At 41.3% G+C, this 24385-nt stretch overlaps 1 protein-coding gene and 1 long non-coding RNA gene across 2 annotated transcripts in view; one reads left to right on the top strand and one right to left on the bottom strand.

The window, feature by feature from the left end:
- Positions 1-24385, bottom strand: part of LOC138372375 (uncharacterized) — a 311387-nt gene that overhangs the window by 49359 nt on the left and 237643 nt on the right. The window lies entirely within an intron of this gene.
- The window catches only part of LOC138372374 (tripartite motif-containing protein 5-like), a 35043-nt gene that overhangs the window by 7284 nt on the left and 3374 nt on the right, over positions 1-24385 (top strand). The window contains exons 3-5 of the mRNA XM_069337672.1: positions 21125-21826; positions 22657-22803; positions 24071-24286. Coding sequence (XP_069193773.1) covers positions 21125-21826; positions 22657-22803; positions 24071-24286 — 1065 coding nt within the window. The remainder of the gene's footprint in view (positions 1-21124; positions 21827-22656; positions 22804-24070; positions 24287-24385) is intronic.

Genomic DNA, 24385 nt, shown 5'->3' with positions numbered 1-24385 from the left:
ACAGGGATCACGCGGCTACACAGGGTTCACGCGGCTACACAGGGTTCACGCGGCTACACAGGGTTCACGTGGCTACACAGGGTTCACGTGGCTACAAGTAGTGAATAAGGAGACAGATTGAGGTAAAAAAATTTCAGAAACGGTTGGGCACTTCCATGCCGACTTGACCCTGTCGGGCCAGATCGTCCATCCCTCTTGTTTTAGGTGGTTAGGTTAGGGCACAGTCAGCGCGCTCCTGGCTGGCTGGCGGTGGTGGGGTGGTGGTCCCCCCTGGGGTCCCGGGGGGACCACCACCCATGGGGTACCTGAGGAACTGGTGCCCTATCCAAACCTGTTTTTTTTTACTTTTTGTCGCCTTGCTTTAAGATGAGTCTAGGGCCTCAAGAAGGGGGTCTCTACTTATGAGAGGTACCGAGGATGAATGTTCAATAGTTGGAAACCAAAAAATACACTGGTGAAAGGCATATAAACGTTTTTGGAGTATTTTAATGGCATGAGCAAAAATGCACGATTTGTCCCGGGGGTGTTACGAGAGTACTACGGTATCAATTTGGGGGCCCTTACTTTTGAATGGATCAGAGGGTGAATGTTCAATAGATTCAAACCAAGAAACGCAGTTGAAAGCGAATATAGAAGTTTTTGGAGTACTTTAATGAGGCTATGACTGAATAGTATAGGGAGTCCTTGGGCACAGCTCCATTTTCTGTAATGGTCAGAGGTGGATAACCCTAGTGGGGGTCAAGCATACAAGGGGGGGTCAAGATTCCTTACAAAGACCATTTTGGATATATAGGTGTAGTAAGCCTTATCTTGAATTTGCATGATACTGTGGGGTACATTGACATGAAGGGCGAGTCATAGAACAGGATCTGCATGTGAGATGGGTCATATTGGGGTTTTAAAGAAGTTAAGATAGCTTTAAAGAGTCCTGTGTGCTTGATAGTGGGGAAATGTTCAGTCAATAATTCTCCTGTTTTGAATCTGAATGAGGGGTCCTAGTTTGCGTTCTAGTCGTAAAATGAGTTCCTTAGTATATTTGCTATGGAAAATGAGCTTTCAGTACTCTATATAATTTGAAATGAGGTCAAGAAAGACATGTTTATGTGCGGGAAGAGTCAGGTTGGAAACTGTTTATTCCAGTCATCCCCCCTCGGCTTTGCTCCGTTTTCTGTAGCTAAAGTAAAGATTCCATTTTCTGTGGTATTCAGTTGAATACTGGTGAAAAAGGCATACTTGCATTTGTATGGTTCTAACCTGTTTATAGATTTTATAGATATATTTTTCGGGCCTCAAATTAGATTTTAATATGAAAAATAGCATCAAATGTACGTCTATCTTTTGTAATAAACGTTACAAGCATTAACAATACCTGTGATATTTCATAGAATACGAAGAGAAGTTTAAATAGTGGGGCCTCATCCATATTGTGTTGGAGTTTGACACTCCAAACATTAATTTGACACTCATAAATATACTATAAAGGAAAGTAGTTGAGTGGTTTATGTCAGTGCCGTGGTATATCAAGCGCAAAGGTTTTCAGAAAATGTTACACCTCCACCTTTCAAAAAGTGAAAAGATGAATTCATTTTGGCATTAGTCATCACTTTAGAAGTTTTTTAATTATAGCACATGCTTAAACAAACTCATTTTTTTTTTTTTAACTTACACAAATAAACCCAGGGCTTTCACATTCGCGCAAAATACTTAGTCCCCCCTAAACTTAAAACAGTTGCACAATCTTACTTAAACACATTGCTAAACTCTTATACACAAACAAAAACTCAATTTTTAACTTACACAAATAAACCCAGGGCTTTCACATTCGCGCAAAATACTTAGTCCCCCCTAAACTTAAAACAGTTGCACAATCTTACTTAAACACATTGCTAAACTCTTATACACAAACAAAAACTCAATTTTTAACTTACACAAATAAACCCAGGGCTTTCACATTTGCGCAAAATACTTAGTCCCCCCTAAACTTAAAACAGTTGCACAATCTTACTTAAACACATTGCTAAACTCTTATACACAAACAAAAACTCAATTTTTAACTTACACAAATAAACCCAGGGCTTTCACATTCGCGCAAAATACTTAGTCCCCCCTAAACTTAAAACAGTTGCACAATCTTACTTAAACACATTGCTAAACTCTTATACACAAACAAAAACTCAATTTTTAACTTACACAAATAAACCCAGGGCTTTCACATTCGCGCAAAATACTTAGTCCCCCTAAACTTAAAACAGTTGCACAATCTTACTTAAACACATTGCTAAACTCTTATACACAAACAAAAACTAAATTTTTAACTTACACAAATAAACCCAGGGCTTTCACATTCGCGCAAAATACTTAGTCCCCCCTAAACTTAAAACAGTTGCACAATCTTACTTAAACACATTGCTAAACTCTTATACACAAACAAAAACTCAATTTTTAACTTACACAAATAAACCCAGGGCTCTCACATTCGCGCAAAATACTTAGTCCCCCCTAAACTTAAAACAGTTGCACAATCTTACTTAAACACATTGCTAAACTCTTATACACAAACAAAAACTAAATTTTTAACTTACACAAATAAACACGGGCTTTGCACATTCACACAAAAAAAAATGCTTAGTCCCCCCTAGACTTGAACAATCTTACGGTGCTTTAATTTCCAAAGCCTTCCAAACCTGCACTGGGTCCTGCCCAGCAGACTGCACAGACTGCGGCTGGATGGGTTACAATTGAGCCAAAAACAGTTGGTCAAGGCGAGATACGGCCTCATTTTTAGAGACATTTACTATAGCAAAAGCTTGAACGTCGAGAACTGAATGCGGGCCTGCACGAGAGTGGTTCTTGGCACTCAAATGTTTAGAGATTAAAATACATAGAATCTGCAAGAGTCCACCCCAAGTCGCTCACGCGGGCAATAGACATGTTTTTCGCCAAAGTGTATTTATTTAAAATAAAAATACGTCAGATAGAAAGATTTTCGCATTGCTATTATATTTACCTTATAAAGCCTCTTTATAAAAATGATATGCCACTGCGTATTATTATTGTTTTATAATAAATATTGCATAAATACTTACACGATTTCATAAACAAAAAATTATTTTAATGAGCCATGTTAGGAAGGCATCATCATTACAATAAATGCAAACTTTTAAACTAACTAAAAGATATATCTCATAGAGGAAGATTTATTCTTCAAGATATATGTTATTGTTTAAGAGTTTCATTCTGTATCAAAAGGTTGCCAATGTTTTCAAAACTCTGGCCTACAAATTTTTTTTTTTAAGGTTTTCAGAGTAACCTTCGTGCAAGTCCTGACTCAGTTCCCCAACGTCCAAGCTATTGGACATTGCAAAATTTCACTAAATAATGCGGTATTTTAATTGCCCCCTCTAATTATTGAGATTTTAATCTCTAAACATTTGAGTGTCAAGAACAACTCTCGTGCAGGCCCGCGTTCAGTCCCCTACGTTCAAGCTTTTTTCTATAGTAAATGTCTCTAAAATGAGGCCGTATCTCGCCCTGACCAACTGTTTTTGGCTCAATTGTAACCCATCCAGCAGCAGTCTGCTGGATAGAAGGGCAGTGGGCCTGATAAAAATAAAAAAAAAATAAACATAAATTGTTAGACTAGCTCTTTACATATGCTAGTTGTTTAATTTATTAACTGCTACTAATGCGATGATGATGCAAGAGGAGCCAGTACACATCTATGGATCAACCAATAAAAGCAGCAGACTTCTAGATGTTACTACTGCTCGGCTTAAAAGTAGCAAGATGGGAATAGGGGTGGGGGGGGCTGCATTAATAAAATGAAATAAAACTAACATTCAATTATATATTCTCAAACTTATGCAAAAAAAAACTTTACAATCACATTTGCAAAACTTGCACAAATTAATTTTGGCAATTTCGTTTACCCATTATTTGTTTGTTTTTTTTGCTTGAGCCAAAAATGAATTGTTGGGTTCATTACCAGAGTCCATTTCCCACCGTGGTAACCCTTCCCACTACCCGCCCCACATGATGGGATTCACAATAAATGAACTAAACTAGCATTCAATTATATTCTCAACAAACTTATGCAACCCCCATACAATTACATTAGCAAGCTAACACAAATTCATTGAGCAAGTTTAACTATTCGCATACTTTGCGTCATTATATAATGGAATACGAAAAGGAAATTCGCAGAATTCAGAGATAACACCATCAATGGAGTCCAAGAAATACGCTTGTACTTCATTCATAATGATGCGCTGCCAGGAATCTTAGCAAAGTAACCAAAATATTTGCTTACTGTATGTATGTGCAGGATGCACATGACTCTCCGGTTAGGCGGTTGTGGAGTGAGACCAGCAACTGCAGACTTCCCATAGTCGTAAAAATGCCTTGCATAGAGACCGTTGCAAGCCTCTTGTTGAATCACTTAGGGTGCATATATGTGTGTGTGTGTGTGTGTGTGTGTGTGTGTGTGTGTGTAACGAGCTTTCAAGAGATTGTCACTTACATAGCTAAACAATATGTAGGGTTCAGTTTCCAAATCAATTATGCGGCTCTCGAACCCTTTTCCCCCGCTACATGCGGGAGATCCCTTTTATTTTCAGCTAAAATATGCATTATATTCAGGGGGGTTTGCCGTGTCATAGCACAACCAAAAGCCCAATATACTCCCCTAAACTTTCCCTATACGTCAACTTTTCCGTTGTACGTCAGGCTGCGAGCAGCCACGTCCAACAGCCTGGTTGATCAGTCCGGCAACCAGGAGGCCTGGTCAACGACCGGGCCGCGGGGACGCTAAGCCCCGGAAGCACCTCAAGGTAACCTCAAGGTATCCCATCTAAATTTAAAAAAAATGCATTTCCAATACCCAATATATATATATATATATATATATATATATATATATATATATATATATATATATATATATATATATATATATATATATATATATATATATATATATATATATATATACAACTTTAGAACACTTTCCCACCAGGAGACTCGAACCCTAGCCAGCACAGAAGCCTTCCAGCAACTGGCATAACAGGTACGCCTTAACCCTCTCCACCACCTGCTCAGACCCTTAAAAGAGATGGTAATTTCGGAGTATTTAAATACACCAAAGATCAACACCTCCCAAGAGCACTAGAGCAAGTGAGGGGTCATTTAGACGTTAATTTCATCAAGTCCCTGTTAATATGGGAAGACACAGTGTCTATGCTTAAGGCACAACTCTCCTAAACACGAGAGTGAAGTATACAACTTTAGAACACTTTCCCACCAGGAGACTCGAACCCTAGCCAGCATCTTTGGTGTATTTAAATACTCCGAAATTACCATCTCTTTTAAGGGTCTGAGCAGGTGGTGGAGAGGGTTAAGGCGTACCTGTTATGCCAGTTGCTGGAAGGCTTCTGTGCTGGCTAGGGTTCGAGTCTCCTGGTGGGAAAGTGTTCTAAAGTTGTATACTTCACTCTCGTGTTTAGGAGAGTTGTGCCTTAAGCATAGACACTGTGTCTTCCCATATTAACAGGGACTTGATGAAATTAACGTCTAAATGACCCCTCACTTGCTCTAGTGCTCTTGGGAGGTGTTGATCTTTGGTGTATTTAAATACTCCGAAATTACCATCTCTTTTAAGGGTCTGAGCAGGTGGTGGAGAGGGTTAAGGCGTACCTGTTATGCCAGTTGCTGGAAGGCTTCTGTGCTGGCTAGGGTTCGAGTCTCCTGGTGGGAAAGTGTTCTAAAGTTGTATACTTCACTCTCGTGTTTAGGAGAGTTGTGCCTTATATATATATATATATATATATATATATATATATATATATATATATATATATATATATATATATATATATATATATATATATATATATATATATATATATATATATATATATATATATATATATATATATATATATATATATATATATATATATATATATATATATATATATATATATATATACTGCCCCTCCCCCACCCACTCAACCCCCACCCCACCCCCAGGAATAGGCCTGATTTGTTCAAGCCAAAGCCCAATTCACCCGAGTTTTCTCTGTCTCATCTAAAATAACGTTCATTTCCAATGCCCATTATCCAGCCACCACATATTCCCCATTCCCAAGACCATTTCATAGTGTTAGTGCTGTGGCCATCTACCTAATTTCATCCCAATTAATGACAATTCCCCATTAAATATTGGCAAAAATATGCCAAATCATATCACAGCCAAAGCCCATTTCACCCAAGTTTTACCTATCCTATATAAATTGAATGTGCATTTTCAATATCTAATATCCAGGTGCCCTATTCCCAAGACCATTTCATAGCGCAGTGTCCATCCAGCTGTTTCCAAATATCCAGATGTGTTCATATATCTTCAATCCTACGAAACCAGACCTAACCTAACACACAGCTAAGGCCAAATTTATCCCAATTTAATCCAATTTCCACCTAATTTGATCCAATTTATTCAAATTTAATCCAATTCCCGCCAAATTTACCCGAGTTTGCCATTTCATAGCACAACCAAAGCCCCAATTTGACCAAGTTTCACCTATCCCAATTAAATTTAATGTGAATCTTCAATATCAGGTCGCCCCCCAATGTCACAGCCTATTCCCAAAGACCATTTCATAGTAATAGTGCAGTGTTCATCCAGCCATTTCCATGTTCCAGATGTGTTTATATATCATCAAACCTACCAAAAGCAGACCTAACCCAATACGGCTAAGGCCAAATTTAACCAAATTTTCCCCAATTTAAGATAATTTCCACCTAATTTGCCACAATTTTATCCAATTTCCACCAAATTTTACCATAGTTCACCTTATCATAGCACAGCCAAAGCCCCAGTTTGTCCAAGTTTCACCCATTCCATATAACTTTTATGTGTATTTCCAGTATCCAATATCCAGTGGTCGATGTCATACTTCATTCCCAGAGACCATTTCATAGTGATAGTGTAGGGCCTGACGAGCCACTTCCAATATACAGATGCGTTTATATACATCAATCCTACCTAAAAACCAGACCCAACCCTAACATGGCTAAGACCAAATTTAACCAAATGTATCACAATTTAAGACAATTTCTACCTAATTTGCCCCAATTTATCCAAATTTAAGACATTTTCTACCAAATTTACCCGATTTTACGTATTATAGCAAGGTCAATGCCCAATTTTCCCCCCAAGTTTCGCCTATTCCATACACTGCAAATTTAAGGCGCATTTTCAATATGCAGTCCAATAATCTCGACTGTTTTCTTTTTTTTTATTTGTTAGTTATGGATCTTTGTTAAATATTGTATTTTATATTCTTAGAAAAGTATTTGTTTGGATATTAACCCAACCACCCAGTACCCTAACCTGCGTGGATCTTTGCCGAATATTCCTGTCAATGTTGTTTATGGACTCAACAACCCTGAAGCTAACCTGCCTTGACCTGACGTTAATTGTTGCACCTTCTTTTTTTTTTGGGGGGGGGAAAGTGATGTTTTTGCATCAACCCAACCACCCTTGCCCATACCTCTGATACCAAAAATCTTGGTTCCATATATGGTATCTTATTCTTGGGACACAGCCAATCCATCCCAACCTAACCTCTATTAACTATTGGTTTAATGACCATTTTTCTCTACATCAGTTCAAACACAACCCAAGCTCATATAAATGGATCTGAACTCCATTTGTACACATGTTCTTAGGAAACATGATAAGATTCGCCATATCTCTATCATTAAATAATAAAAATTTTCCTTAACCTAGCCTATAATCCCCCCCCCCCCTCGAAATTCTGGCAAATTATGGATATTAAAGAATTAAAGTAGGAATATATTTTCACATTAGCTTAATATAACCCAAATTTGTCCCAATTGGGGGGGGGGGGGGGATTATAGGCTAGGTTAAGGAAAATTTTTATTATTTAATGATAGAGATATGGCGAATCTTATCATGTTTCCTAAGAACATGTGTACAAATGGAGTTCAGATCCATTTATATGAGGTTGGGTTGTGTTTGAACTGATGTAGAGAAAAATGGTCATTAAACCCATAGTTAATAGAGGTTAGGTTGGGATGGATTGGCTGTGTCCCAAGAATAAGATACCATATATGGAACCAAGATTTTTGGTATCAGAGGTATGGGCAAGGGTGGTTGGGTTGATGCAAAAACATCACTTTCCCCCCCCCCCCCCAAAAAAAAGAAGGTGCAACAATTAACGTCAGGTCAAGGCAGGTTAGCTTCAGGGTTGTTGAGTCCATAAACAACATTGACAGGAATATTCGGCAAAGATCCACGCAGGTTAGGGTACTGTTTGGTTGGGTTAATATCCAAACAAATACTTTTCTAAGAATATAAAATACAATATTTAACAAAGATCCATAACTAACAAATAAAAAGAAAGAAAACAGTCGAGATTATTGGACTGCATATTGAAAATGCGCCTTAAATTTGCAGTGTATGGAATAGGCGAAACTTGGGGGGAAAATTGGGCATTGACCTTGCTATAATACGTAAAATCGGGTAAATTTGGTAGAAAATGTCTTAAATTTGGATAAATTGGGGCAAATTAGGTAGAAATTGTCTTAAATTGTGATACATTTGGTTAAATTTGGTCTTAGCCATGTTAGGGTTGGGTCTGGTTTTTAGGTAGGATTGATGTATATAAACGCATCTGTATATTGGAAGTGGCTCGTCAGGCCCTACACTATCACTATGAAATGGTCTCTGGGAATGAAGTATGACATCGACCACTGGATATTGGATACTGGAAATACACATAAAAGTTATATGGAATGGGTGAAACTTGGACAAACTGGGGCTTTGGCTGTGCTATGATAAGGTGAACTATGGTAAAATTTGGTGGAAATTGGATAAAATTGTGGCAAATTAGGTGGAAATTATCTTAAATTGGGGAAAATTTGGTTAAATTTGGCCTTAGCCGTATTGGGTTAGGTCTGCTTTTGGTAGGTTTGATGATATATAAACACATCTGGAACATGGAAATGGCTGGATGAACACTGCACTATTACTATGAAATGGTCTTTGGGAATAGGCTGTGACATTGGGGGGCGACCTGATATTGAAGATTCACATTAAATTTAATTGGGATAGGTGAAACTTGGTCAAATTGGGGCTTCGGTTGTGCTATGAAATGGCAAACTCGGGTAAATTTGGCGGGAATTGGATTAAATTTGAATAAATTGGATCAAATTAGGTGGAAATTGGATTAAATTGGGATAAATTTGGCCTTAGCTGTGTGTTAGGTTAGGTCTGGTTTCGTAGGATTGAAGATATATGAACACATCTGGATATTTGGAAACAGCTGGATGGACACTGCGCTATGAAATGGTCTTGGGAATAGGGCACCTGGATATTAGATATTGAAAATGCACATTCAATTTATATAGGATAGGTAAAACTTGGGTGAAATGGGCTTTGGCTGTGATATGATTTGGCATATTTTTGCCAATATTTAATGGGGAATTGTCATTAATTGGGATGAAATTAGGTAGATGGTCACAGCACTAACACTATGAAATGGTCTTGGGAATGGGGAATATGTGGTGGCTGGATAATGGGCATTGGAAATGAACGTTATTTTAGATGAGATAGAGAAAACTCGGGTGAATTGGGCTTTGGCTTGAACAAATCAGGCCTATTCCTGGGGGTGGGGTGGGGGTTGAGTGGGTGGGGGAGGGGCAGTATATATATATATATATATATATATATATATATATATATATATATATATATATATATATATATATATATATATATATATATATATATATATATATATTGGGTATTGGAAATGGATTTTTTTTAAATTTAGATGGGATACCTTGAGGTTACCTTGAGGTGCTTCCGGGGCTTAGCATCCCCGCGGCCCGGTCGTCGACCAGGCCTCCTGGTTGCCGGACTGATCAACCAGGCTGTTGGACGCGGCTGCTCACAGCCTGACGTACAACGGAAAAGTTGACGTATAGGGAAAGTTTAGGGGAGTATATTGGGCTTTTGGTTGTGCTATGACACGGCGAACCCCCCTGAATATAATGCATATTTTAGCTGAAAATAAAAGGGATCTCCCGCATGTAGCGGGGGAAAAGGGTTCGAGAGCCGCATAATTGATTTGGAAACTGAACCCTACATATTGTTTAGCTATGTAAGTGACAATCTCTTGAAAGCTCGTTACACACACACACACACACACACACACACACATATATGCACCCTAAGTGATTCAACAAGAGGCTTGCAACGGTCTCTATGCAAGGCATTTTTACGACTATGGGAAGTCTGCAGTTGCTGGTCTCACTCCACAACCGCCTAACCGGAGAGTCATGTGCATCCTGCACATACATACAGTAAGCAAATATTTTGGTTACTTTGCTAAGATTCCTGGCAGCGCATCATTATGAATGAAGTACAAGCGTATTTCTTGGACTCCATTGATGGTGTTATCTCTGAATTCTGCGAATTTCCTTTTCGTATTCCATTATATAATGACGCAAAGTATGCGAATAGTTAAACTTGCTCAATGAATTTGTGTTAGCTTGCTAATGTAATTGTATCCCGTTGCATAAGTTTGTTGAGAATATAATTGAATGCTAGTTTAGTTCATTTATTGTGAATCCCATCATGTGGGGCGGGTAGTGGGAAGGGTTACCACGGTGGGAAATGGACTCTGGTAATGAACCCAACAATTCATTTTTGGCTCAAGCAAAAAAAACAAACAAATAATGGGTAAACGAAATTGCCAAAATTAATTTGTGCAAGTTTTGCAAATGTGATTGTAAAGTTTTTTTTTGCATAAGTTTGAGAATATATAATTGAATGTTAGTTTTATTTCATTTTATTAATGCAGCCCCCCCCCCCACCCCTATTCCCATCTTGCTACGGGGGGGGGGGGGGGGGGCTAAGCCGAGCAGTAGTAACATCTAGAAGTCTGCTGCTTTTATTGGTTGATCCATAGATGTGTACTGGCTCCTCTTGCATCATCATCGCATTAGTAGCAGTTAATAAATTAAACAACTAGCATATGTAAAGAGCTAGTCTAACAATTTATGTTTATTTTTTTTTTATTTTTATCAGGCCCACTGCCCTTCTATCCAGCAGACTGCTGCTGGATGGGTTACAATTGAGCCAAAAACAGTTGGTCAGGGCGAGATACGGCCTCATTTTAGAGACATTTACTATAGAAAAAAGCTTGAACGTCGGGGACTGAACGCGGGCCTGCACGAGAGTTGTTCTTGACACTCAAATGTTTAGAGATTAAAATCTCTATAATTAGAGGGGGCAATTAAAATACCGCATTATTTAGTGAAATTTTGCAATGTCCAATAGTTTGGACGTTGGGGAACTGAGTCAGGACTTGCACGAAGGTTACTCTGCATCCGGTCCAAATGAGGACACACATGGGAGAAAGAGAGGAAGCAAGATTTACTCCCTTGGAAAACCTTAAGAAAAAAATTTGTAGGCCAGAGTTTTGAAAACATTGGCAACCTTTTGATACAGAATGAAACTCTTAAACAATAACATATATCTTGAAGAATAAAACTTCCTCTATGAGATATATATTTTAGTTAGTTTAAAAGTTTGCATTTATTGTAATGATGATGCCTTCCTAACATGGCTCATTAAAATAATTTTTTGTTTATGAAATCGTGTAAGTATTTATGCAATATTTATTATAAAACAATAATAATACGCAGTGGCATATGATTTTTATAAAGAGGCTTTATAAGATAAATATAATAGCAATGCGAAAATCTTTCTATCTGACGTATTTTTATTTTAAATAAATACACTTTGGCGAAAAACATGTCTATTGCCCGCGTGAGCGACTTGGGGTGGACTCCTGCAGATTCTATGTATTTTAGTCTCTAAACATTTGAGTGCCAAGAACCACTCTCGTGCAGGCCCGCATTCAGTTCTCGACGTTCAAGCTTTTGCTATAGTAAATGTCTCTAAAAATGAGGCCGTATCTCGCCTTGACCAACTGTTTTTGGCTCAATTGTAACCCATCCAGCCGCAGTCTGTGCAGTCTGCTGGGCAGGACCCAGTGCAGGTTTGGAAGGCTTTGGAAATTAAAGCACCGTAAGATTGTTCAAGTCTAGGGGAAACTAAGCATTTTTTTTGTGTGAATGTGCAAAGCCCGTGTTTATTTGTGTAAGTTAAAAATTTAGTTTTTGTTTGTGTATAAGAGTTTAGCAATGTGTTTAAGTAAGATTGTGCAACTGTTTTAAGTTTAGGGGGGACTAAGTATTTTGCGCGAATGTGAAAGCATTGGGTTTATTTGTGTAAGTTAAAAATTGAGTTTTTGTTTATGTATAAGAGTTTAGCAATGTGTTTAAGTAAGATTGTGCAACTGTTTTAAGTTTAGGGGGGACTAAGTATTTTGCGCGAATGTGAAAGCCCTGGGTTTATTTGTGTAAGTTAAAAATTGAGTTTTTGTTTATGTATAAGAGTTTAGCAATGTGTTTAAGTAAGATTGTGCAACTGTTTTAAGTTTAGGGGGACTAAGTATTTTGCGCGAATGTGAAAGCCCTGGGTTTATTTGTGTAAGTTAAAAATTGAGTTTTTGTTTGTGTATAAGAGTTTAGCAATGTGTTTAAGTAAGATTGTGCAACTGTTTTAAGTTTAGGGGGGACTAAGTATTTTGCGCGAATGTGAAAGCCCTGGGTTTATTTGTGTAAGTTAAAAATTGAGTTTTTGTTTGTGTATAAGAGTTTAGCAATGTGTTTAAGTAAGATTGTGCAACTGTTTTAAGTTTAGGGGGGACTAAGTATTTTGCGCGAATGTGAAAGCCCTGGGTTTATTTGTGTAAGTTAAAAATTGAGTTTTTGTTTGTGTATAAGAGTTTAGCAATGTGTTTAAGTAAGATTGTGCAACTGTTTTAAGTTTAGGGGGGACTAAGTATTTTGCGCGAATGTGAAAGCCCTGGGTTTATTTGTGTAAGTTAAAAAAAAAAAATGAGTTTGTTTAAGCATGTGCTACAATTAAAAAACTTCCAAAGTGATGACTAATGCCAAAATGAATTCATCTTTTCACTTTTTGAAAGGTGGAGTTGTAACATTTTCTGAAAACCTTTGCGCTTGATATACCACGACACTGATATAAACCACTCAACTACTTTCCTTTATAGTATATTTATGAGTGTCAAATTAATGTTTGGAGTGTCAAACCCCAACACAATATGGCTGAGGCCCCACTATTTAAACTTCTCTTCGTATTCTATGAAATATCACAGGTATTGTTAATGCTTGTAACGTTTATTACAAAAGATAGACGTACATTTGATGCTATTTTTCATATTAAAATCTAATTTGAGACCCGAAAAATATATCTATAAAATCTATAAACAGGTTAGAACCATACAAATGCAAGTATGCCTTTTTCACCAGTATTCAACTGAATACCACAGAAAATGGAATCTTTACTTTAGCTACAGAAAACGGAGCAAAGCCGAGGGGGGATGACTGGAATAAACAGTTTCCAACCTGACTCTTCCCGCACATAAACATGTCTTTCTTGACCTCATTTCAAATTATATAGAGTACTGAAAGCTCATTTTTCATAGCAAATATACTAAGGAACTCATTTTACGACTAGAACGCAAACTAGGACCCCTCATTCAGATTCAAAACACGAGAATTATTGACTGAACATTTCCCCACTATCAAGCACACAGGACTCTTTAAAGCTATCTTAACTTCTTTAAAACCCCAATATGGCCCATCTCACATGCAGATCCTGTTCTATGACTCGCCCTTCATGTCAATGTACCCCACAGTATCATGCAAATTCAAGATAAGGCTTACTACACCTATATATCCAAAATGGTCTTTGTAAGGAATCTTGACCCCCCCTTGTATGCTTGACCCCCACTGGGGTTATCCACCTCTGACCATTACAGAAAATGGAGCTGTGCCCAAGGACTCCCTATACTATTCAGTCATAGCCTCATTAAAGTACTCCAAAAACTTCTATATTCGCTTTCAACTGCGTTTCTTGGTTTGAATCTATTGAACATTCACCCTCTGATCCATTCAAAAGTAAGGGCCCCCAAATTGATACCGTAGTACTCTCGTAACACCCCCGGGACAAATCGTGCATTTTTGCTCATGCCATTAAAATACTCCAAAAACGTTTATATGCCTTTCACCAGTGTATTTTTTGGTTTCCAACTACTGAACATTCATCCTCGGTACCTCTCATAAGTAGAGACCCCCTTCTTGAGGCCCTAGACTCATCTTAAAGCAAGGCGACAAAAAGTAAAAAAAAACAGGTTAGGATAGGGCACCAGTTCCTCAGGTACACCATGGGTGGTGGTCCCCCCGGGACCCCAGGGGGGACCACCACCCCACCACCACCAGCCAGCCAGGAGCGCGCTGACTGTGCCCTAACCTAACCACCTAAAACAAGAGGGATGGATGATCTGGCCCGACAGGGTCAAGTCGGCATGGAAGTGCCCAACCGTTTCTGAAATTTTTTTACCTCAATCTGTCTCCTTATTCACTATTACTACACAGGGTTCACGCGGCTACACAGGGTTCACGCGGCTACACAGGGTTCACGCGGCTACACAGGGTTCACGCGGCTACACAGGGTTCACGCAGCTACACAGGGTTCACGCGGCTACACAGGGTTCACGCGGCTACACAGGGTTCACGCGGCTACACAGGGTTCACGCGGCTACACAGGGTTCACGCGGCTACACAAGGTTCACGCGGTTACACAGGGTTCATGCGGCTACACAGGGTTCACGCGGCTACACAGGGTTCACGCGGCTACACAGGGTTCACGTGGTTACACAGGGTTCACGCGGCTACACAGGGTTCACGCGGCTACGCAGGGTTCACGCGGCTACACAGGGTTCACGCGGCAACGCAGGGTTCACGTGGCTACACAGGGTTCACGCGGTTACACAGAGTTCACGCGGCTACACAGAGTTCACGCGGCTACACAGGGTTCACGCGGCTACGCAGGGTTCACGCGGCTACACAGGGTTCACGCGGTTACACAGAGTTCACGCGGCTACACAGGGTTCATGTGGCTACACAGGGTTAACGCGGCTACACAGGGTTCACGTGGCTACACAGGGTTCACGCGGCTACACAGGGTTCACGCAGCTACACAGGGTTCACGCGGCTACACAGGGTTCACGTGGTTACACAGGGTTCACGCGGCTACACAGGGTTCACGCGGCTACACAGGGTTCACGTGGTTACACAGGGTTCACGCCGCTACACAGGGTTCACGCGGCTACACAGGGTTCACGCGGCTACACAGGGTTCACGCGGCTACACAGGGTTCACGTGGTTACACAGGGTTCACGTGGCTACACAGGGTTAACGCGGCTACACAGGGTTCACGTGGTTACACAGGGTTCACGCGGCTACACAGGGTTCACGCGGCTACACAGGGTTCACGCAGCTACACAGGGTTCACGCGGCTACACAGGGTTCACGTGGTTACACAGGGTTCACACGGCTACACAGGGTTCACGCGGTTACACAGAGTTCACGCGGCTACACAGGGTTCACGCGGCTACACAGGGTTCACACAGCTACACAGGGTTCACACAGCTACACAGGGTTCACACAGCTACACAGGGTTCACACAGCTACACAGGGTTCCGTGGTTACACAGGGTTCATGCGGCTACACAGGGTTCACACAGCTACACAGGGTTCACGCAGCTACACAGGGTTCACGCGGCTACACAGGGTTCACGCAGCTACACAGGGTTCACGCGGCTACACAGGGTTCACGCGGCTACACAGGGTTCACGCGGCTACACAGGGTTCACATCACCTTCCTCAAGGCTCTAGTAAACAGACGCCATTTAAAAGAAAATCGTGGGTAACATTCCCAGGTGTGAGAGCCTCAGTACTGAGTGAGCCACCAAGGCTGGTGCACGCAGCATGAGCTAACAGCATTGTTGTTCAGCTTGTGACCACAGCATCAACTAAAAAAACAAATATATGTAACTGCTATTATTTAGTGATGATAGTGTTCGTTATGGCGAACACAAATGTAGATACTTATATATATAACGTGTGCATATCTTATCTTGAGGTTATCTTGAGATGATTTCGGGGCTTTAGTGTCCCCGCGGCCCGGTCCTCGACAAGGTCTCCACCCCCAGGAAGCAGCCCGTGACAGCTGACTAACACCCAGGTACCTATTTTACTGCTAGGTAACAGGGGCATAGGGTGAAAGAAACTTTGCCCATTGTTTCTCGCCGGCGCCTGGGATCGAACCCAGGACCACAGGATCACAAGTCCAGCGTGCTGTCTGCTCAGCCGACCGGCTCCCAAATGTAATAATAATAATAGTGTAATAACAACAAAAATATTTTTGTATTGTTTAAGGCACTTGTAGGCGTATTATAGGATTCAAAGCTCGGGTACAAGAATGAGTCTTGAGGACTCCAGTGAGCGTCTGCCAGCTTGCCAGATGGGCGGCCGTGGGCAGGCTCATGTTGAAGGTAACAACCATGTCAGACGTATTCACAGCAAGCTCCCAGACCCCAGCCAGCTGTGTTGTTGAGAAAACACTCTCTGATGGTGACATACAGGGCATATTGCTGGAAGATAACCATGCCAGTGATATTGATAACACAAATCTGGACAAAGACCTATCACAGGTGTCTGATACTAGTGAATATGGATATTGAAGTGGACGATGTAGAGTGTGTGTACAGTACACAGCTCTCACCAGCCCTGTCATGCCGGCCAAGGTCAACACCATCATGCAACTTGACTACAAATAATTAGCCAAGTTAAGAATTAGATTACTATTGTAATACATTAATATCATATGGTAATAATACAAGCTGGGCAAGGATATGAGACATAAACAGGCAAAGAAAGAGAGAACAAAGTGAGAATTAGAAAAATAATTAAGATTATGAATAAATAAATGGATTCAGATTCAAATCAGTTAATAAAATAGTATACACATAATTAATCAAATTAAAAATTCAGTAATCTCTTAAGATTGTAATACAGTAATATCATATGGTAATAAGACAAGCTGGATAAGGGTATGCAATAGAAACAGACACGGGTGGGCTGGAGACATTCATGTACTTAAAGTTTAAGAATCCATTAACAATATAGGAATATTATACAACAGATAGGACTAATAGTTAATATTAATGGGCAGGTATGTATAAGCGAAAAATTAAATGAATATTTTTTAATTCACAAAGTAATGAATTAAAGATTCCGATACATTGACAAATTAAGAGTTGAAGGTTTATAAAATTTTGTAAAATTGAAGTCTTAGTAGTGACAGATACATGGATAAGTTGTAAATATTTTAAGCTAAGAATCAGATACAGTAACTAGACATATTAGGCACTCAAAGAATTATTACATTGTATAAAATTGAAGTGTTTGTAGTAACAGTTATAAGAGGGCAAATTACATGTAACTGAAGCCAATAATATAAAAAGGAAGCATTTAGTAACTAATATACAAATATAAAAAGTCTAAATATAAATATGGTTAGGGAAGGTAAGGCTTGGTCACTCGTGTGTTACTCTCAGTAAGGCTTGGTCACTCATGTGTTACTCTCAGTAAGGCTTGGCCACTCATGTGTTACTCTCAGTAAGGCTTGGTCTCTCATGTGTTACTCTCAGTAAGGCTTGGTCACTCATGTGTTACTCTCAGTAAGGCTTGGTCACTCATGTGTTACTCTCAGTAAGGCTTGGTCACTCATGTGTTACTCTCAGTAAGGCTTGGTCACTCATGTGTTACTCTCAACAATGACATTGGAAGTTCGCTGACTTCCAGTTCTGTCACAATCAACAAAGAAAGTTAGTAATTGTTGGACTCTTTTGATTTCTTGTCTTTTGCTGTTCTTTCTTAGCAATGATTGTTCCATTCCTGGTGTAGCACTGCTTGATAAGATTTGGGTTTTGTTTGTGAATATGATGCAGTCTGTAGAGGAGGATCAACGCTGCTTGGTAAGGCACTCATTAATATAATATGATGCTGTCTGTAGAGGAGGATCAACGCTGCTTGGTAAGGCACTCATTAATATAATATGATGCAGTCTGTAGAGGAGGATCAACGCTGCTTGGTAAGGCACTCATTAATATAATATGATGCTGTCTGTAGAGGAGGATCAACGCTGCTTGGTAAGGCACTCATTAATATAATATGATGCTGTCTGTAGAGGAGGATCAACGCTGCTTGGTAAGGCACTCATTAATATAATATGATGCAGTCTGTAGAGGAGGATCAACGCTGCTGGTAAGGCACTCATTAATATAATATGATGCTGTCTGTAGAGGAGGATCAACGCTGCTTGGTAAGGCACTCATTAATATAATATGATGCAGTCTGTAGAGGAGGATCAACGCTGCTTGGTAAGGCACTCATTAATATAATATGATGCAGTCTGTAGAGGAGGATCAACGCTGCTTGGTAAGGCACTCATTAATATAAAGATTGGTTTTATATTTTATAGCTGCTTGAATGAGGTCTTACTTATCATTGGGATAAGCTAGTTTAGTGAGCATCTGTCTGGTGCTGTGGTGATTGTTTTTATCTATTCTGATAGATTTAATAGTATCAGTAAAGTTTATCTCTGATGTAATCAGTTGATGGGCTACACTTGAACAGTTTTGACCTTCTTGTTCTTCAGGCAGTTCAGTAGAGCTGATGATGAGCAAATCATGGAGTTTTTGTTAATACTGTTGTCTGGAGAGCCTGAAACACTTATAAATTCAGTACTACCTACCTAACTACACATGCTGTATTGCATATTAATGGGTTATAAACCAGTCCAAACATGGGTATAAGTATGGAATACTATAACTCTCATACAGGGTGGGGTGGATATTATGAGGGACTGGTGGCTTATAACAGTTGTCACTAACCTGTGTTGGTGAGTGTATTAATAATTATCACTTTCACGCTTCGATGTCGCTTTCCAGTGACATCAGTTTTTCTCCTGGGCCATCTCGGATGACGCGGTCTGAAATCATCCATTAAAATATTTGTCAAAAATTACAATTTTAACTGATCAGTCTGGGTGTGGTTTCAAAATGAGCACCTTTAGATTGCACACAATTTGATGCCAAAATGAAAGACGTAACACGAAAATTGATGTCAGAACACTGGAAAAAATATTTAGTTTTCTAGTATTTCTTTTGTTTTTGGCTATGATGAATTGTTCTAAAATTAATGGTAATTACTGTACCGTAGTGTATAGGCCGCTCCACATCCCCCTTATCCCCCCAGGTTATCCCTCCCAACGCTCCCCTCTCCCCCAATACCAACCACCCACCCCACCCCCGCCTACACCATGCGCCTCGAGCCACAGCTGTACTGGATTAATACGGTACGGCCCTCTGCCTGGCTTTCATATCCGGACAATTCACTCGTTGTCTGGCTGACTGTCCGGATATTGCAACATCGGCAGCAAGTTAACCGGCCCAGATTTTTATCCGGACAAACACCTGATTTTCCGGCTCCTATGGACATTTTGGCCGGATATTGAGATAACTTTATCCGGTCACGATTTTGACCGTATAAGGGTGTTTTCCGGATATTCGAATCCCGGATAATCGAGTGTCTACAGTAATTATTTTGTGTGACATAGCATTGGAATTGAGCTGTGTTTTTATCATTCCGTAAATTTTGTGAGTATAGATTGTTTTTTTTTTTTGTTTTTTCATTTTGTTTTGTTTTTTAACTGTTTTTCTTATATTTCAGTGATGGGAACATCAGATCATTTGATGTTCCCAATTTTCTAATGGGAACATCAGATCATTTGGGAATGCATAAGACGAGGGAGTGGGGAATGGTGGGGAGGACGAGGGGACGGGAGTGGGGGGGGGGGTGGTGAGGGGGGACAGGGGGGGGGTAATGGTGGGAAGGATGAGGGGATGGGGGAGTTGGGGATGGTGACGAGGGGACCGGGGAATGGAGAATGGTGGGGAGCACAAGGGGACAGGGGAAGTGGGTGATGGTGAAGAGGATAAGGGGATGGGGGAGGGGAATTGTCGGGCGGATGAGTTGATGGAGTGAGAGATGGTTAGGAGGCCGAAGGGATGGCGGAGTGGGGAATGGTTGGGAGGACTGGGAGACGGGGGAAGGTTGCTGTGGCTCAACAACGCACATGTGTTGCTGAGCCACAGCAACGTGTGGCCATGTACAGCTAGTAAGGAATAATGTATATTGGATTAATCAGTTCCAAACCACAAAAATATATACTGTATAGTTATACAATAATTAAGTGGAATAAATGCTAACACACTACACTTTACCTGTACTTCGGAGAGTTGATGGCATATGTGGAAACTAGTGAGGCAGAGGAAGAGAAATGTTCTTTGGCAGGGGAGTTCCCTAACATTAAAACTTCTGGAAGTTGTGCTTCTGATGTTCTTTCTCTTTTCTGTCTTTTTCTGTTTCCCTCATTACACTCACTGAATGTTTTCCTTACAAGAAACTTGTCCAAGGATGATTGTTTTTGCCTGTGCATTAAAATGTTTTTAAAGTGAGACAGCACTGTCATTCAACAGATTTGTAACACAGTTTGTCAAGGTGATAATTTCAAGAAAAGGTTTGCACTTTCCCTCATTTTGCACACATTTCTTTTAATAGAGAACTAGAGTTAGGCATAACAAACTCTGTAACAAGAGCTGACACTCAGGTACCACTCTCATATTTAGCTGTGAGTTCTTTCTTCATCTGTATCGTGATTCTAACCATTTTTCTTTTTGATTGGCTCATATTACAAACTTTCATAGGTGACATGGTGACTTATTTACAATAAGAATATAAAAAATATCCAAGAGAAAAGTGTAGTGGGTTGTGCACTGAACAACAGCTATGGTGAAACTGATGCATCAGGGACGCGTGTTTACATCTGAATGCCGAGCAAACAGACGAATACCGAACATGAACACAGCGTCTGAATACCGAAAAGTGTGAATTATGAGCAATGCAAATACCGAGGCTCCTCTGTACAAAGAAATTATGTAAATATTATGTAATTTATATCGGTAAATACAGTACAATACTGTAATATTACTTTTTGTTCTAAATTCTTCTAGCTTAACCAAATATTTTTTCCACAGGATAACAACCCAGAGAAATGTTCAGTGTGTTTTAACAGTTATGATGACAATCAGCTACGGCCTCGCACACTGCCGTGCGGCCGCACATTCTGCTCCCAGTGTATTAACAATGCTATCAAGAATGGGCAGCTGACCTGCCCCAGCTGCCGTGCCGAGCACGCTGCCACAGCTGCTACTCAGTTCCCAATTAATTATGGTATGGAGGCCCTTATCAGAAAACTAAAAGGTATCGAGGTTGTACCAGAGAAAACGTTACCAGCAAAATCCATTAAAGCTCCTGCAAGAGGAATCAGCAAGAAGTTACATTCCATGGTGCAGGAGCAGAAGAGCAGCATCAGCACCCTCATTACTAGCTGTGAAGAGGTACTGTCCCAGCTGGGGGAGTACCGGGGGCAGCTGGGGGACTGGAAGACTCACCACCTCCAGCTCCAGGACAGACTCTGTGCTCTGGTAGAGCAGAACAAGTCAGCAATGAAGCTCTTGGAACTGGAGGATACCAGTGTGGTGGATATGACAACACAAGGAGAGGAAGGGAAGACTCAGCTGCAGGTCATGGTGGGGAACCTCGACACAGTCAACACAGCACAGGAAGTATTCATGACCATCAATGAAGTTGACCAATGCAACATGGAGGTAGAAAATTGGCTCAGGAAGTGCCAGGAACTCTTCCCAAATGTCAAGACTGTCCACACCTCAGTGAAGGTACGCTGCTGAAGGTCACATTGTTCTCACCCAACTGAGTGTAGTATTGCCTCTATATAAACACTTTTGACATGGAGACACATCAAGATGAGAGTTGACTTTATATATTGGAAACTTTTTGCTCTAATACCTGATACATTTTTATTAATAAAGTCAACTGTCATCTTGGTGTTTCTCTACACTGTGGTCAGTGTAGAGAAACATTACTTATATTGTCAAATTACTTTACTCAGTCTGATGCTTCATTATAGTCCAGTTACTTTACTCAGAGCCTGATGCTTCATTAAAATCCAGTTACTTTACTTAATGCCTGATGCTTCATTATAGTCCAGTTACTTTACTCAGAGCCTGATGCTTCATTATAGTGCAGTTACTTTACTCAGAGCCTGATACTTCATTATAGTCCAGTTACTTTACTCAGCGCCTGATGCTTCATTATAGTGCAGTTACTTTACTCAGCGCCTGATGCTTCATTATAGTGCAGTTACTTTACTCAGTCTGATGCTTCATTATAGTCCAGTTACTCTACTAAGAGCCAGATGCTTCATGATAGTCCAGGTTCCACCATTAATGTTGGTGTTGGTAATGACAGGTGCAGGAGACCATCAGGGAGGCCCTGGAGATGATGACCACAGAGACAGGTGCCACAGCTGACCCCGTACACCTGGGAGACTCAGCCTCCACCATAAATGTTTGTGTTGGTAATGACAGGTGCAGGAGACCATCAGGGAGGCCCTGGAGATGATGACCACAGAGACAGGTGCCACAGCTGACCCCGTACACCTGGGAGACTCAGCCTCCACCATTAATGTTTGTGTTGGTAATGACAGGTGCAGGAGACCATCAGGGAGGCCCTGGAGATGATGACCTCAGAGACAGGTGCCACAGCTGACCCCGTACACCTGGGAGACTCAGCCTCCAGCATCATGGATAAAGTTCAGGAAATCACTGGAGAGATCCCCCGGAAGCAATTAACAGTAAGTTTTTTATTTTCTCTCGTGGTTCATATCACAAGATATTGAGTTGCGTTTTGAGGAGAGGAAGCCTGTTCTTAGGTTAATCGAGGTTCCCCAAGGACTACTACTGACTTTCCTTAACATACAATTTTCAATAGTTTCCTACCTCTTGGATAAATATTTACTGGTAGGTGAACAGGTGCAACAGCTGAAAGGAAACATGTGAACCATTTATGTCCTGCATGGTGATTGAACCTTTGATCCTCTATTGAACCCAGGATCCTGGGCCCCCCCCCTCACAGAGGCACAGAGAGCGGGGTGACACTCTACCAACCAATCCCCAAAGCATCCAGGATCCAGCCACAGGTCCAGCACCAACCCCCTGCCAGTAGAGGGGGACTGGAGCTACAGGTCCAGCACCAACCCCCTGCCAGTAGAGGGGGACTGGATCTACAGGTCCAGCACCAACCGTCTGCCAGTAGAGGGGGCTGGAGCTACAGGTCTAGCACCAACCCCCTGCCAGTAGAGGTGGGGGGGGGGGGGGGGCTGCAGCTACAGGTCCAACACCAACCCTTTGCCAGTAGAGGGGGGCTGGAGCTACAAGTCCAGCACCAACCCCTTGCAAGTAGAGGGGGGGGGGGGGCTGGAGCTACAGGTCCAGCACCAACCCCCTGCCAGTAGAGGGGGACTGGAGCTACAGGTCCAGCACCAACCCCCTGCCAGTAGAGGGGGCTGTAGCTACAGGTCCAGCAACAACCCTTTGCCAGTAGAGGGGGGCAGGAGCTACAGGTCCAGCACCAACCCCCTGCCAATAGAGGGGAGGGGGGCTGTAGCTACAGGTCCAGCAACAACCCTTTGCCAGTAGAGAGGGGCTGGAGCTACAGGTCCAGCACCAACCCCCTGCCAGTAGAGGGGGGGGGGGGCTGGAGCTACAGGTCCAGCAACAACCCTTTGCCAGTAGGTGCTTTCCTTGACTGGCTTCAGTTTATGTGTAGTGTAATGTGCTGATTGTGGTGAATTTTGTAGGTGTGATTGACTGATAATGGGTCCCTCACTGACTAAAGGTGATAATGGGGCTGACATTGTCCACAGATGATAATAGAACTGACACTGTCCACAGTTGATAATGGGGCTGACACTGACCACAGGTGATAATGGGACTGACACTGACCACAGGTGATAATGGGGCTGACACTGACCACAGGTGATAATGGGACTGACACTGACCACAGGTGATAATGGGGCTGACACTGACAACAGATGATAATGGGGCTGACACTGTCCACAGGTTGAGGACCTCCGCAGGATGAGTGAGCCCGTCAAGAGGCTGGTTGAGGCTAGCCGGGTGTTGGCCGTCAAGAGGCTGGTGGAGGCTGGCCGGGTGTTGGCCGTCCAGGAAGACCAAGATGGCCGCCGCTCCGCCAGGATAACTCTACAAGACGGACAGCTGTACCTCCACCCACTCCTGCGTCAGCCCACGCCCGACCACGCCCATACCCTCCAGGTAACTTTATTACAACCACTAGTCTTACTAACATTACTGACTTACTAAGTTTTGATAACTAATATGATAACATTTTGTTATACAGTTATCAGCATGATT

The sequence above is a fragment of the Procambarus clarkii genome, chromosome 38 (assembly GCF_040958095.1).
Source record: "Procambarus clarkii isolate CNS0578487 chromosome 38, FALCON_Pclarkii_2.0, whole genome shotgun sequence".
NCBI lineage: Eukaryota > Metazoa > Arthropoda > Malacostraca > Decapoda > Cambaridae > Procambarus > Procambarus clarkii.
This window is presented reverse-complemented; position numbering and strand designations above follow the sequence as displayed.